The sequence below is a fragment of the Nyctereutes procyonoides genome, unplaced genomic scaffold (genome assembly GCF_905146905.1).
Source record: "Nyctereutes procyonoides isolate TBG_1078 unplaced genomic scaffold, NYPRO_anot_genome, whole genome shotgun sequence".
In the NCBI taxonomy this organism is placed as follows: Eukaryota; Metazoa; Chordata; class Mammalia; order Carnivora; family Canidae; genus Nyctereutes; species Nyctereutes procyonoides.
This window is the reverse complement of record NW_026575035.1, coordinates 29,078,762-29,092,100: the sequence shown is the minus strand read 5'-3', so window position 1 is coordinate 29,092,100 and position 13,339 is coordinate 29,078,762. Positions and strand designations below refer to the sequence as shown.

The 13,339-nt window shown below is 36.0% G+C and overlaps 1 protein-coding gene across 5 annotated transcripts in view; it reads right to left on the bottom strand.

The window, feature by feature from the left end:
• Window positions 1-13,339, bottom strand: part of PRKDC (protein kinase, DNA-activated, catalytic subunit) — a 215,362-nt gene that overhangs the window by 178,439 nt on the left and 23,584 nt on the right. For all 5 annotated transcript variants that reach the window (XM_055318273.1, XM_055318275.1, XM_055318274.1 and 2 more), the window contains one exon: window positions 2,011-2,117. In XM_055318273.1, the coding sequence (XP_055174248.1) occupies window positions 2,011-2,117 (107 nt within the window). The remainder of the gene's footprint in view (window positions 1-2,010; window positions 2,118-13,339) is intronic.

The window sequence follows — 13,339 nt, the reverse complement described above, 5'->3', positions numbered from 1 at the left end:
TAAATCTCTTTACTGTCTGGATCATTAAAAAACAACTAGGCTGGGATCCCTGGGTGGCGCAGCGGTTTGGCGCCTGCCTTTGGCCCAGGGCGTGATCCTGGAGACCCGGGATCAAATCCCACATCAGGCTCCTGGTGCATGGAGCCTGCTTCTCCCTCTGCCTGTGTCTCTGCCTCTCTCTCTCTGTGTGACTATCATAAATAAATAAAAAAAAAAAAATTAAAAAAAAAAAACCAACTAGGCTGATATGCTGTTTGGGCCATACTTGGAAGAGAGAGCAGCATTTTAATAGTCTTTTTAGATAACCATGGTTCTTTGATACTACTCTAAAACTGAACAAATACTAATTTCTTAAATATTAGTCACAATGTGGAATCTGAAACCTTACCAATAAATTTTACATAATCTGCTATATTAAAATCACTGGCCTATCTTGCACTTTGAGTGGATTTTTCTATCCATACATGATTTGGTAACATAATGTACTGGTCATCTGAAAATACTGGTTTACTGGCTTATGCAGATCTTCCAAATGTTCCCACATTTCATTATATATGCAAAAAAAATCACATTCATTAATATCACCAATCTCTTCAGAAAAATCTTTAAGTATTAAGAAGCTGTCAAGCTCATGATGACGGTTTCAAGTTTTCTAAAATTTAATTTGTGTTTATAAAACTTGAATTTTGCCATTGGCAACAAATACTCTCAAATGTTTTCTTTGAAGTGACAGGCTCACTCTATTTTAGATAAAATCTCTGCCTAATCCTAAATAGCCAGTTTGTCTTGTCAGTTGTTCTTTATTTTTTTCTTTATTATTTATGATAGTCAGAGAGAGAGAGAGAGAGAGAGAGAGAGGCAGAGACACAGGCAGAGGGAGAAGCAGGCTCCATGCACCGGGAGCCCGACGTGGGACTCGATCCCGGGTCTCCAGGATCACGCCCTGGGCCAAAGGCAGGCGCCAAACTGCTGTGCCACCCAGGGATCCCCTCAGTTGTTCTTTAAAGTAAAAATAGTATTCACGAAAAGAGTGGCTACATGAGTTCACAGCTCAAAGCATCACAAAAGTGTTTTTCCTGAAGACAACTGTCACATTGCACTATGCAGCAGACTGCTTTATGTATACTTCCTGTTTCATCGCACAGAACATTAAAAAGACAAGTTCAAGGATCAAGATTTAATAAAGTGCTAAGGAACCAACAGTGGTACTGATCATTACACCATAGTGCAAATGTAAATGAGTAAAAATTAAAAATAGTTTTGGCCTCATACTCTGGAATCCACAGGGTTCTTTACTTCAAGAACCACTCTTTTAGAGAATAAGGGATTGTGTATCTGAAAAGAAATTTTATTTGCAAAACTCGAGATATACTCAAGTAATTTTATCTTGCTTTATTTATATGTAATAACATAATTTAAATATATTTGAGAGCCATTTCCAGTTCTATGCAGTCTTTCAATCAAAAGCTGTCAAAGATAATGAGGTGGAAAGAATTTACCCTAAACTTGCATTATCAGTTCTAGAAATTAAAAGGTTTTCAAATTTTAGTTTTTACTTAATACCTGAAAAATACATATTTTCTCTATACTGTTTTCTCTTTATTTTTTCCAATAATATGCCACATCTCAAAAACCTCAAGAAATCGTTACCAAAAAAAAACCACAAAAACTGGCATGAATGAAACTTGACAAAACAATGTATTTTAAATTTAATATGTAAAAGAATCAATCTTACATATCCATATCAAAATTCCGATTGCTTATTAAATATGAAACATACTTTTTACTATCCACTAAATACATCTGAGAAGCAAACAAGAAAATAAGATCAAGACGATAGACCAAATAGTTAATATTTCTTACATTTTTATAGCTAAATAATATATTGAAATTATTTCTGTGTTATAACATATATGAATAACATTTTAAACTAAGATACCTACTTTTCATAAGCATTAGAATCTTATATCTGCATTGTTTAAGGTAAAGAAAATACAAGGGTTTTCTTACTGATGAAATGTTCTTTGTCTTTTTCAGATGCTTTAACACAACTTGGTTAAATCCTTTCTGGGCAGCCTGAGAAAGTGCTGACACTTCCCAATTATTCTTGGTCTCATCTATCAACAGTAAACAAAAATCAATTTTAAATAGCATTCACTCATATTTTTGATACATACTTGGAAGAACACACAATATTGCTAAAAAGAGACATTAAAATCCTAATTTTAATTATGGTTAGAATATTAAGTTTCTACAAAAAAAAGAAATTATAGTGATTGCCCTGGTTTTAAATATCATTGTCTACTAAAAGAAACATGGTTCCTTGGAGAAGTGACTAACTTCAGAGATTGGGCAGACCTGTATTTCTAAGAGGAGCCTGAATCACCATGTAGTTCCAGAAGTAAGGAGCTGCTTGAAGAAAAGCAGCCAGCCCCCCATTCTTTACATGAAAGCTAAATCTGGAACAATCTGAGCTTCAAAATTAATAATAATAAAAGATTAGAGCCATTGGAAAAGTTAGAATCTATAAGTCCCTACTAACAAAAATAAATCTGAAAAGAAAGTTACTTCTTACAGTAGAATGCCAAGTAGTATAAAGGAATGATGGAGTTGGAGAATCACTATTTTGCAACCATCATAGCATTAATCAATTCAGGAAGAATAATCAAAGGACACTAAAACTATTATGGTGAAAACTCAATGAAGAGCAAGAATACTTACAGCTGTAAAGTATCTCCTTATATTTTTTTTAAATGATCATAAACTCAGAGAAAATTTTAAAATATGGTACAAAACTTTTCTTTCCTGAACCACTTAAGAGTAAGTTACCAACATGATGCCCCACTGTCCCTGAATACTTTAGTGTGTTTCCTGCAAGGACATTGTCCTATGTGACAGTCACACCAACTATCCAAATCCAGACACTCATCTTGAGACATGGGCCCACAATTAATCTCAGCCCCTTTCAGATTCCAGCAATCATCCTAACCACATGTCCTATTTAGTTGTCCTGGTTTTTTTTAGTATCCTTTAAACTGAAACAGTTCTCTCGTCTTCCCTTGAATTTCATAATTGGAACACTTAAAAAGTTATATGCCAGGAATTTTGTATACTGTCCCTCTATTTGGATTTGTCTAATGTTTTCTCATGATTAGATTCAGGTTATAGAAGCCAACTGTAACATTTTACTAGTTCTTTTATTACTATTGGTTAAATAAAATCTTTGACACATGTACACTTTATACGAGTCTGGAGTCACAATTTCGAAGCTATAAAGTTATTTTTCCCTAGTTCTGGAGATGCGCAGTGGGCTGACAGAGCTAGGTCAGCTGCTTTGCTGGAAGATACCTCATGGATGGTTTAATCCCAGCACATCTTTTCTTGGCTCCAGGAATGAATCCCAAACAAAACTTTACCTCTGCCATTTGCCTAGTTCTCCTCTCTACAATTTTGTTCTTTTGGTGTGCCCAATAAACTAGTCTCCATGGGTGGGAGCAATAACTAAGAATATGCTTGTCATCTGGTGACCTCTTATGTAGCGATGTTAGAGACCTACTCTCTGATGGGCCAGAGATGAAAAGAGGATCAGGGTTTTCTTTGCTTGTTTTTGTTTCGTTTTTTGGGGGGTTTTTCTTTGAACTCAAATTAGTTCAGAATTTCAGATACTGAAAAAAACAGCTCTCTTTTCCAATATCTGGATTCGTTAGTGTTATGTCTTGCTTTTGTATCTCTTGAGCTATGACTCAGATCGCAGAACTGAAGCAATATGCTCTTTACCAGTTACTGTATCTATGTACCTGAACTGACAAAGACCTTTACTTCTCCCTCTGCATATAATGTTCTCCTACATTTGGAGGGTATTAATAGATTAGATTAATGGATTAGATAATAGATTAGACTAGCTCTTCAAAGAGCTCTGTTGTGTTTTATACAGGTAAAATGAATGTTCTGCTACTGTGAAAATGCTTTCAGCATTAACCATAATGCTTTAAATGTACCATACTTTAAAAAGAAATATTAGAAAAACTAAAACATCTGAGGAATCCATATTACATAATAAGGCACATTTTTGGTAAATGAGACAAGTTTAATAATTTTGGCTTAAACTTAAAAATTTTTTTTCTATCAGTTTTAAGTATAATACAAGTGTACATATTATTCTACTTGGATATACTTATCCAGGCTTACCAAGTCAGTATGCTAACATATTACTCAAATACTTTTTATTGCAGTATAAGATACATAACATAAAATGTATTCTTTTAACCAATTAAGTGGTATTAATAACAGCCACAATGTTGCCTAACCATCACCACCACCCACCTCCAGAACTTTTTCATCATCACACACAGTCCTACCTTTTACTTTATGAAAAATGTCATAAATTTACATTCAACTAAACTAAATCATTGGGCAACCCCGGTGGCTCAGTGGTTTAGCACTGCCTTCAGCCCAGGGTGTGATCCTGGAGATCCAGGATTGAGTCTCGCTTCAGGCTCCCTGCCTGCATGGAGCCTGCTTCTCCCTCTGCCTGTGTCTCTGCCTCTCTCTCTCTCAGGCATAAATAAATAAAATCTTTAAAATAAATAAACTAAATCATGATTTGGACAAACTTTTTATTTCTCCAGTATTATACTTTGTAGCACAAAACCTGTTAATTTCTAAGCTCTATAGGTAACCCGAAACCTTGGATTGAGCAAATTAATAGAAAATCATTGCACACCCAGATAATTTCTCAGTAAAATAAAATCTGAAACAGATCGTTAAGCATAATTTTTAAGTTCATCTGCTTTTGTTTTTATAGAATGTAACAAGGCACAACCTTGGGATCATGCTAAATAACGAATGTGTTGGATAAGAATACATGCGGCTACAGACAATGGTGACATATGCTCACAAGCTCTGTGAGTCTGAGAAAGTTTGTGAGTGTGGAAGACAATTCTCAATTATCCATCCAAGTTTTCTTAGTAAATAAAATGTTTGTAATGAGTTGTATGCAATGAGCTGTTGAAGCTACCATAGCAGCAATACTGCAGAAATACAATTCTGGGTGTGCTCTTGCTTTTCAAGGAAGAAAAGTAGTTTTCTCATAAACTCAGGCTTCTCAGTGTGGACAGCTTTTTACAGTTGGGACTTAGTAGAACCGGTACAGATCTTTGCTTATGTGGATTAGAACCAGCAATAATTACCATATTAAAAGTGAAAACTATTTAAGACCTACTGACTTGAAGATCATGCTAACATGCATAACATCTAAGATGTATTACTTAGTATTACTTTGAAAAAGTCTTGATTTCATGAAGTCCTTCAGGGAGAACAATTTAAGGTTGTGCTTATGTTTGCTTTTTTTGTCCTTGCCTGAGGTGATAGAAGAAAATATTGCTTAATGTCCAAGAATTTACTGCTTACGTTTACTTTTAGGCATTTTATGAATTCAGATCTTACACTTAGGTCTCTAATTCATTTTGAGATTATTTTTGTATATGGTCCAGTTAGTTTCATTCTCTTACATATAGCTCTCTGGTTTTCCCAATACCATTTAAGAGACCATCCTTTCTCCATTGTGTATTTTTACCTTAGTGTAAGTTAAATGACCACATATATGTGGGTTTATTTCTGGGCTCTCCATTCTATTTCACTGATCTATGTGTGTGTGTTTGTGCCATACAATACTATTCGATTACCAACGCTTTATAGTACGATTTGAAATCTGGGAGTGTGATATCTCCAGGTTTGTCTTTCTTGCCCAAGATGGCTTTGGCTATTTGGGGTCTTTTGTGGTTCAAACAAATTTTGGGATTCTATTCTGTGAAAAATGCTATTTGTATTTTGATAGAGACTGCACTGAATTTATACAGACTTAAATAGTATAGCCATTTTAACAATATTAATTCTTCCAATACATGAGCAGGGTATATCTTTCCATTTGCCATCTTCAATTTCTTTCAACATCTTAGTTTTCAGAGTACAGGTTTTTTACTTCTTTGGTTAAATTTATTCAGATATTTTATTCTTTTTGATGCAATTGTAAATGGAATTTTCTTAATTCCTTACATTCTTTATTGGTGTACAGAAATGCAACAGATTTCTGCATATTAATTTCGTATCCTGTAACTTTACTGAATTTATGGATAATGTGGTTTTTTTTAGTGGCATCTTTAGGGTTTTCTATTATCTGCAAAGTTAGTTATACATGTTTTATTTCTTCCTTACCAGTCTAGATGCCTTTTATTTTTTTTATCTGATTACTATGTCTAAGACTTCAGTACCATGCTGAATAAAAGTGGTGAGAGCTGACATCTGTCTTGTTGCTCTTAGAGGAAAAGCTTTCAGCTTTCTCCCAGAATATGTTAGCTATGAGCCTGTCATACATAGATTTATCACGTATGTTTGTTCCCTCTATATCCACTTTATTGAGTTTTTTTGTCATAAATGGATGTTGAATTATGTCAGATGCTTTTTCTGCATCTATTAAGAGGAACATATTTTTATCCTTCATTTTATCAATGTGGTATATCACGCTGATTTGTAAACAGTTGAGTTATCCTTGCATCCCTGGAATAAATCCTACTTGATCACTGTATATGAATCTTTTAGTGTATTGTTGAATTTAGTTTGCTAATATTTTAATGAAAATTTTTGCATCTATGTTCATTAGGGATGTTGACCTGTAATTTTCTTCTTCTATAGTTTCTGATTGTGGTATTAAAGAAATGCTGGCCTTGGAGAATTAATCTGAAAGCATTTCTTTACTTTTTTTAAATAGTTTGAGGATAGATATTAACTTTTCTTTAAATGTGTGGAAGAATTCACCTATGAAGCCATCTGGTCCTGGACTTTTGTTTGTTAAGGGTTTTTTGATTACTGATTCAATGTCATTACCAGTAATAGGTCTGTTCAGGTTTTCCAGTTCTTCATAATTCAGTCTTGGATGACTGCATGTTACTAAAAAGTATCTATTTCTACTAGGTTATCCAATTATTAGCATGTAATTATTTGTAGCAGTCTCTCAATAACCCCTTGTATTTTCATGATATCAGTTGGGGCTTCTCTTTCATTTCTGATTTTATTTGGTCTCTCTCCTTTCTCTTGGTGAGTCTAGCTAAAGATTTATCCATTCCTTTTAATGAGTCCAAAGAACCAGCTCTTAGCTTCATTGATCTTTTCTATTGCTTTTTGTCTCTATTTCTGTTCTGATCTTTATTTCCTTCCTTCTACTAACTTTGTGTTTTGTCATTTTCTAGTTCCTTTAGGTGTAAGGTTAGATTGAGATTTTTCTTATTTCCTGAGGATGCCCTATACTGCTATATTTCTGTCTTAAAATTGCTTTTACTGTGTCCCAGAGACTTTGGAATGTTATGCTTCCACTTTCATTTGACTCAAAGTATTTTTTTAATTTTCTCTTTGCTTTCTACCTTGACTCATTAGTTGTTTGATCAGCATGTTGTTCAGCATCCACTTGTTTGTTTGTTCCAGTTCTTTTCCCTTCTGGTTGATTTCTAGTTTCATACTACTATGGTCAGAAAAGAGGGCTGATATAACTCCAGTCTTCTTATATTTACTGAGACTTGTTTTTGGCCTAACACATGATTTGTCCTACAGAATGTCCTAGAGAATGTTCCACAAGCAATTGAAAATAATACATATTCTGCTGGTTTGGGATAGAATGTTCCGTATATATCTACTAAGTCCATCTGATCCAATGTGTCATTTAAGGCCAGTTTCCTTATTTGTTTTTTGTCTGAATGATTTATCCATTAGGGTAAGTAGGTCCACTACTATTACTGTTTTACTGCCAATTTCTCCCTTTATCTGTAAATCTTTGCTTTACACATTTTTAGGTGTTCCTATGTTGGGTGCACAGTTATTTTCAATTGTAACGGCCCTTGTTAGATTGGTTCCTTTAAGGTTATGTAATGAGCCTGTCTCTTGTTAGTCTTTGTTTTAAGGCTATTTTGTCTCACATTTTAGAAAAAAAAAGTCAACACAAAATAATAAATAAAATTTTTTTAAAAAAATAAAATTTCAAATGAAAAAATGGTCTGCTGAACCCAATATAAGTACTGCTACCCTGGCTTTTCGTTTTTCTTCATTCCCAGTTGCATAAAGTATCTTTCCATCTTTTCACTTTCAGTCTGTATGTGTCTTTTTGTCTTTTGGTCTAAAGTGAGTTATTAGGTGGGCAGCCCCGGTGGCGCAACAGTTTAGCGCCGCCTGCAGCCTAGGGCATGATCCTGGAGACCCTGATAGAGTCCCACGTCAGGCTCTCTGCATGGTACCTGCTTCTCCTTCTGCCTCTGTCTCTATGAATAAATTAAAAAAAAAAAAATCTTTAAAGTGAGTCATTAGGGATCCCTGAGTGGCTCAGCAGTTCAGCGCCTGCCTTCAGCCCAGAGCGTGATCCTGGAGCCCCAAGGATCAAGTCCCACATCCGGCTCCCTGCATGGAGCCTGCTTCTCCCTCTGCCTGTATCTCTGCCTCTCTCTCTCTGTGTCCCTCCTATGAATAAATAAAATCTTTACAAAAATAAAAAAATAAAGTGAGTCATTATAGGCAGCATACTGATGGGTCTTGTTTAGTTTTTTACATCTATTCACCTCTATCTTCTGACTGGAGCATTAGTCCATTTACATGCAAAGTAATTATTGATAGGTATTTCGTTCATTGTTCTCTGGTTGCATTGTAGTTCTCTTCCCTTGTGAACTGATGACTTTTCAGTGTTATATTTGGGCACTTTTCTCTTTATTTTTTGTGTATTATAGGTTTTTGAATTGTGGTTGACATGAGGTTCCTATAGAACACTATATATATATATATATATATATATACATTTATTTTATTTTATTTTTATTTATTTATTTATTTTTATGATAGTCATAGAGAGAGAGGCAGAGACACAGGCAGAGGGAGAAGCAGGCTCCATGCACCGGGAGCCCGACGTGGGATTCGATCCCGGGTCTCCAGGATCGCGCCCTGGGGCAAAGGCAGGCGCCAAACCGCTGCGCCAACCAGGGATCCCTAGCCATTTATTTTAAATTGATGGTCACTAGGGGCACCTGGGTGGCTCAGTTAGTCAAGCGTCTTGCCTTGGGCTCAGGTCATGATCTCAGGGTCCTAGGATTGAGCCCCATGTTGGGCTCCCACATCAACAGGGAGTTTGCTTCTCCCTCTCCCTCTGCATTCTCCCCCTGGCTCATGCTCTCTCTCAAATAAACAAAATCTTTAAAAAAAAATTTGAGAGTCACACTTAAGATTGAACATACTCTAAAAGTATCTAAAATTACTCCCTTTTTTTTTTTTTTTTTTTTTTTTTAACGATTTTACCCATCCATTCACAAAAGACACAGAGAGAGATAGAGGCATTGACACAGGCAGAAGGAGAAGGTGGCTCCATGCAGGCAGCCCAACGCGGGACTCAATCCCAGATCTCCAGGATCACATCCTGGGCTGAAGGCGGCACTAAACCGCTGAGCCACCAGGGCTGGCCCACCCACCCATGTTTTTTAATTTAATATTTTCCATCTCTTTATTTTGTATATCCTTTAATTATTGTAAATATCACTGATTTACTATTTTTGTTTTCTGACCTTCATATTAGCTTAAAAAGTGTTTAATCCCTACCTTCAAAAGGTATTTACCTTTACTAGTGAGATTTGTATTTTTACAAATTGTTACGAATTAATGCCTTTGCTCTTCAATTTAAAGAAGTCCCTTTAACATTTCTGGAAAGGCATGTTTAATGGTAATAAACTCCTTTAGTTTTTGTTTGGGAAACTTTCCTCTCCTTTTTTTTTTAAATATATATATATATATATATTTTAATTTTTATTTATTTATGATAGTCACAGAGAGAGAGAGAGAGAGGCAGAGACACACAGGCAGAGGGAGAAGCAGGCTCCATGCACCGGGAGCCCGATATGGGATTCGATCCCGGGTCTCCAGGATCGTGCCCTGGGCCAAAGGCAGGCGCCAAACCGCTGCGCCACCCAGGGATCCCACTTTCCTCTCCTTTAATTCTGAATGATAACTTCACCGGGAAGAGTATTCTTGATTGCAAGGTTTGTTTATCATTCATCACTTTAAATATATCATGCCACTCTCTCCTGGCCTCCAAAGTTCCTGCTGAAAAATCAGCTCATAGACTTATGAAGTTTTCCTTCTATATAATTATTTGCTTTTCTCTTGCAACTTTTAAGATTTGATCTTTATTTTTTGCCAGTTTAATTATATGGCTTGCTATGGACCTCTCTGAGTTCATCTTGTTTAGAATTCTTTGTGCTTCCTGAACCTGGATCTGTTTTCTTCCCCAGGTTAGGGAAGTTTTCAACCATTATTTATTCAAGTAAAATTTCTGCCCCTTTGTCTACTTCTTCTGGACTCCCATAGTGCCTATGTTAGTATGCTTGATGTTGTCCCAAAGAGCCCTTAAACTATTCTTATTTTTAAAACTTCATTTTTTGGGGTGCCTAGGTGGCTGAGTTGTTTAAGAGTCTGCCTTCAGCTCACGTCATAATCCCAGGGTCCTAGGACTGAGCCCCGCATCAGGCTCTCTGATGTGGAACCTGGTTCCCCCTCTCCTCCCTGCTCATGCTATCTCTGTGACTACCTCTGTGTCTCTCTCAAATAAATAAAATCTTAAAAAAAAAAAAAGAATAAAAATTCATTTTTCTTCTCCTGTCATTTTCCTATTTCATTTGAGTCATTTCCACAATCCTGTCTTTTAGATCACTGATCCATTCCTCTGGATCATCTTATTTGCTGACTGTGAAGCCCGGTTATGACTATTCTGGATATACTGGTGGTCAGGCTGCCCCCACAGGCAGGAGCTTATGGTGGGTAGGCAGTCCTGGCTGAGGCTGCCCACAGGGGAGTGGCAGGGTTGCAGCCACCTGGGGGTGGGGAGCACTAGCCCCAGCCAAGGTCACTTGCTAGTACAGTGGAGTGGGTACCATTTTGGAAGGATGCCTGCCAAGGTGGGCAGATTGCACAGGGCTGGCGCCAGGAAGATAGAGTGTCAGACCTAGCATCCATCAACACTTCCACTCCCAAAGTTCCTACATAGCCCTGCCCCTCCAGCACACTAAAATCAGTCACTAAATCAGTTTTCTCTTCCTGTATTTGTAATTGCCTTATCTAACAAAAAGAAACCTAGCTTCCATTAACCTTTATTTATTTGATCAATCCCCCATATGTCACCTTCCGCACCCTGCTTTGACCCTCATGCCCTATAAGGCTGCCCAACATGTGGGGGCCCTCCCAACCCTGCTTCAGGTCTGACACCCATGCCAGGCACGCCTCAGGGCTGTCCTCCTCATGTTACTGGGGAACACCACTGCTACCTTAACACCTAACTTCCTCTGTACAACCTAAAGATCTTAGGACTGAATACTTCAGGAAGAGGAGAGGAAGAGGATTTCAAATGACTGACTCTCACAAAGGGAAAATAGTCACTTTAGAAAAAGAAGCAGAAATTCACTAACCAAATGGTCAAAATGAACATGACTGGTAATGGCACCAAATACCATCCTGATGTTGTGAGGAGGCCACCCACACATCAGTTATGGGTGTTTCTCCCCAAACAGCACAACTGAATCCCATTATGAGAAAACATCAGACAGACTCACATTGAAAACAACTGTCCTATAATCTTCAAAAATGTCAACATCATGAAAACTAAGTAATGCTAAAGAGCTACTCACATTCAAGAATGCTAAGGCATTTTAACTATTAAGTGCAACACATGGTTCTAGATTGAACTCTGGACCAGGAAAAATAAAACTATAAAAGAAATTAATGGGACAACTGAGAAATCTATATATGGATTACAGATTAGAAAAGAATGTATCTTTGTTATTTTTTCTTATTTTGATAATTATACCATGATTGTGTAAAATAATATTCTCACTCTTAAGAAACATACTGAGGGGCACCTTGGTGGCTCAGTTGGTTAAGCATCCAACTCTTGGTTTTGGCTCAGGTCATGATCTCAAGAGTCGTGGGGTCAAGCCCCATGTCAGGCTCCACACTCATGCTCACTCACTCTCTTTTAAATAAAAAAAATCTTAAAAAAAAAAAAAAAGAAAGAAAGAAAAATACACATTGCAACATTTAGGTTGTCCACAGTGCCTGCAGCTTACTCACAAAGGGTTCAGAAAAAAATATTATATATAAATACACACATACACACACACACATTATCTCACAATACAAGAAGAGCACATATAACAATAAAGCAAAGGGGACAAAGCCTTACTTGTGGAATCTGAGTAAAGAGTATACAGGAGTGTCTGTCACTCCTCATGCAACTGTCCTCAAAGTTTGATAACATTTTAAATAAAATGTTACTAAAAAATAGTCGTTGTCTTTAAGATTATGGTTTTCTTTTGTTATTTAATTTTACCTACTGTTTTTTCCTATTTTCTAATTATCTAGAGTACATATATTTATGAATAGATAAATCCTTTGCTTAAAAGAATCAAAGTATCTTCCCTTATTAAAATTTAGATGAAAAAAATTTAGATGAAAAAATATTTTCCTTCCTCTTTTAAAAGATTTTTATTTAAAAAAAAAAAGATTTTTATTTATTTGAGAGAGAGAGACAGAGAGAGCACAAGCAGGGGGAGTGGCAGAGGGAGAGAAGAAGTAGACTCCCCGCTGAGCAGGGAACCTGATGCAGGACTAGATCTCAGAATCCTGCGATCATGACCTAAGCAGAAGTCAGACACTTCACCAACCCAGCCATCCAGGTCCCCCAAAAGAAACATAAATCTTTTCAATGAGCTAATAGAACTAAATTCCAGAAAACAAAAAGTATACCATTTGCTACTAGATATATTCATTCTTTTAAACTAAGTCCATGTATTTTTAGTGATTTATTCAAAAAGCAGCAATCTTTATATAAAATGAATTTTAAAAGCCTAAGTAAGCTATAAACATTAACTAGCACATATATGTATATTTTATATATATATATATATATAATAATTTTTTTTTTGGTCTCTAAATAATGCTTGTTACTGCTAGCAATTACAGAAAAATCTCTCAAAACTGTAACTCTTCTTGAACTCTGTATATGCATCAAGGGTGTCTTACCAACCAGACTCAGTGAATAAAATGTGTCACACAACTTCCACTTAATGTTTCCAAACCAACAAAACTTAAGTTGAATAAGATGATTTACACAGATAAAGTTTAACAAATTAACACTTAATTTTCCACTTAATTTACTAAATTTTTCATGATAGTAACTGAAGTTTCAATTCTTAGCAATATTTCAGTGTCTTTCTCCAATCTGAATCCTTCTTTTTGCTCCATCTGATAACAATGTCCATGTTCATTC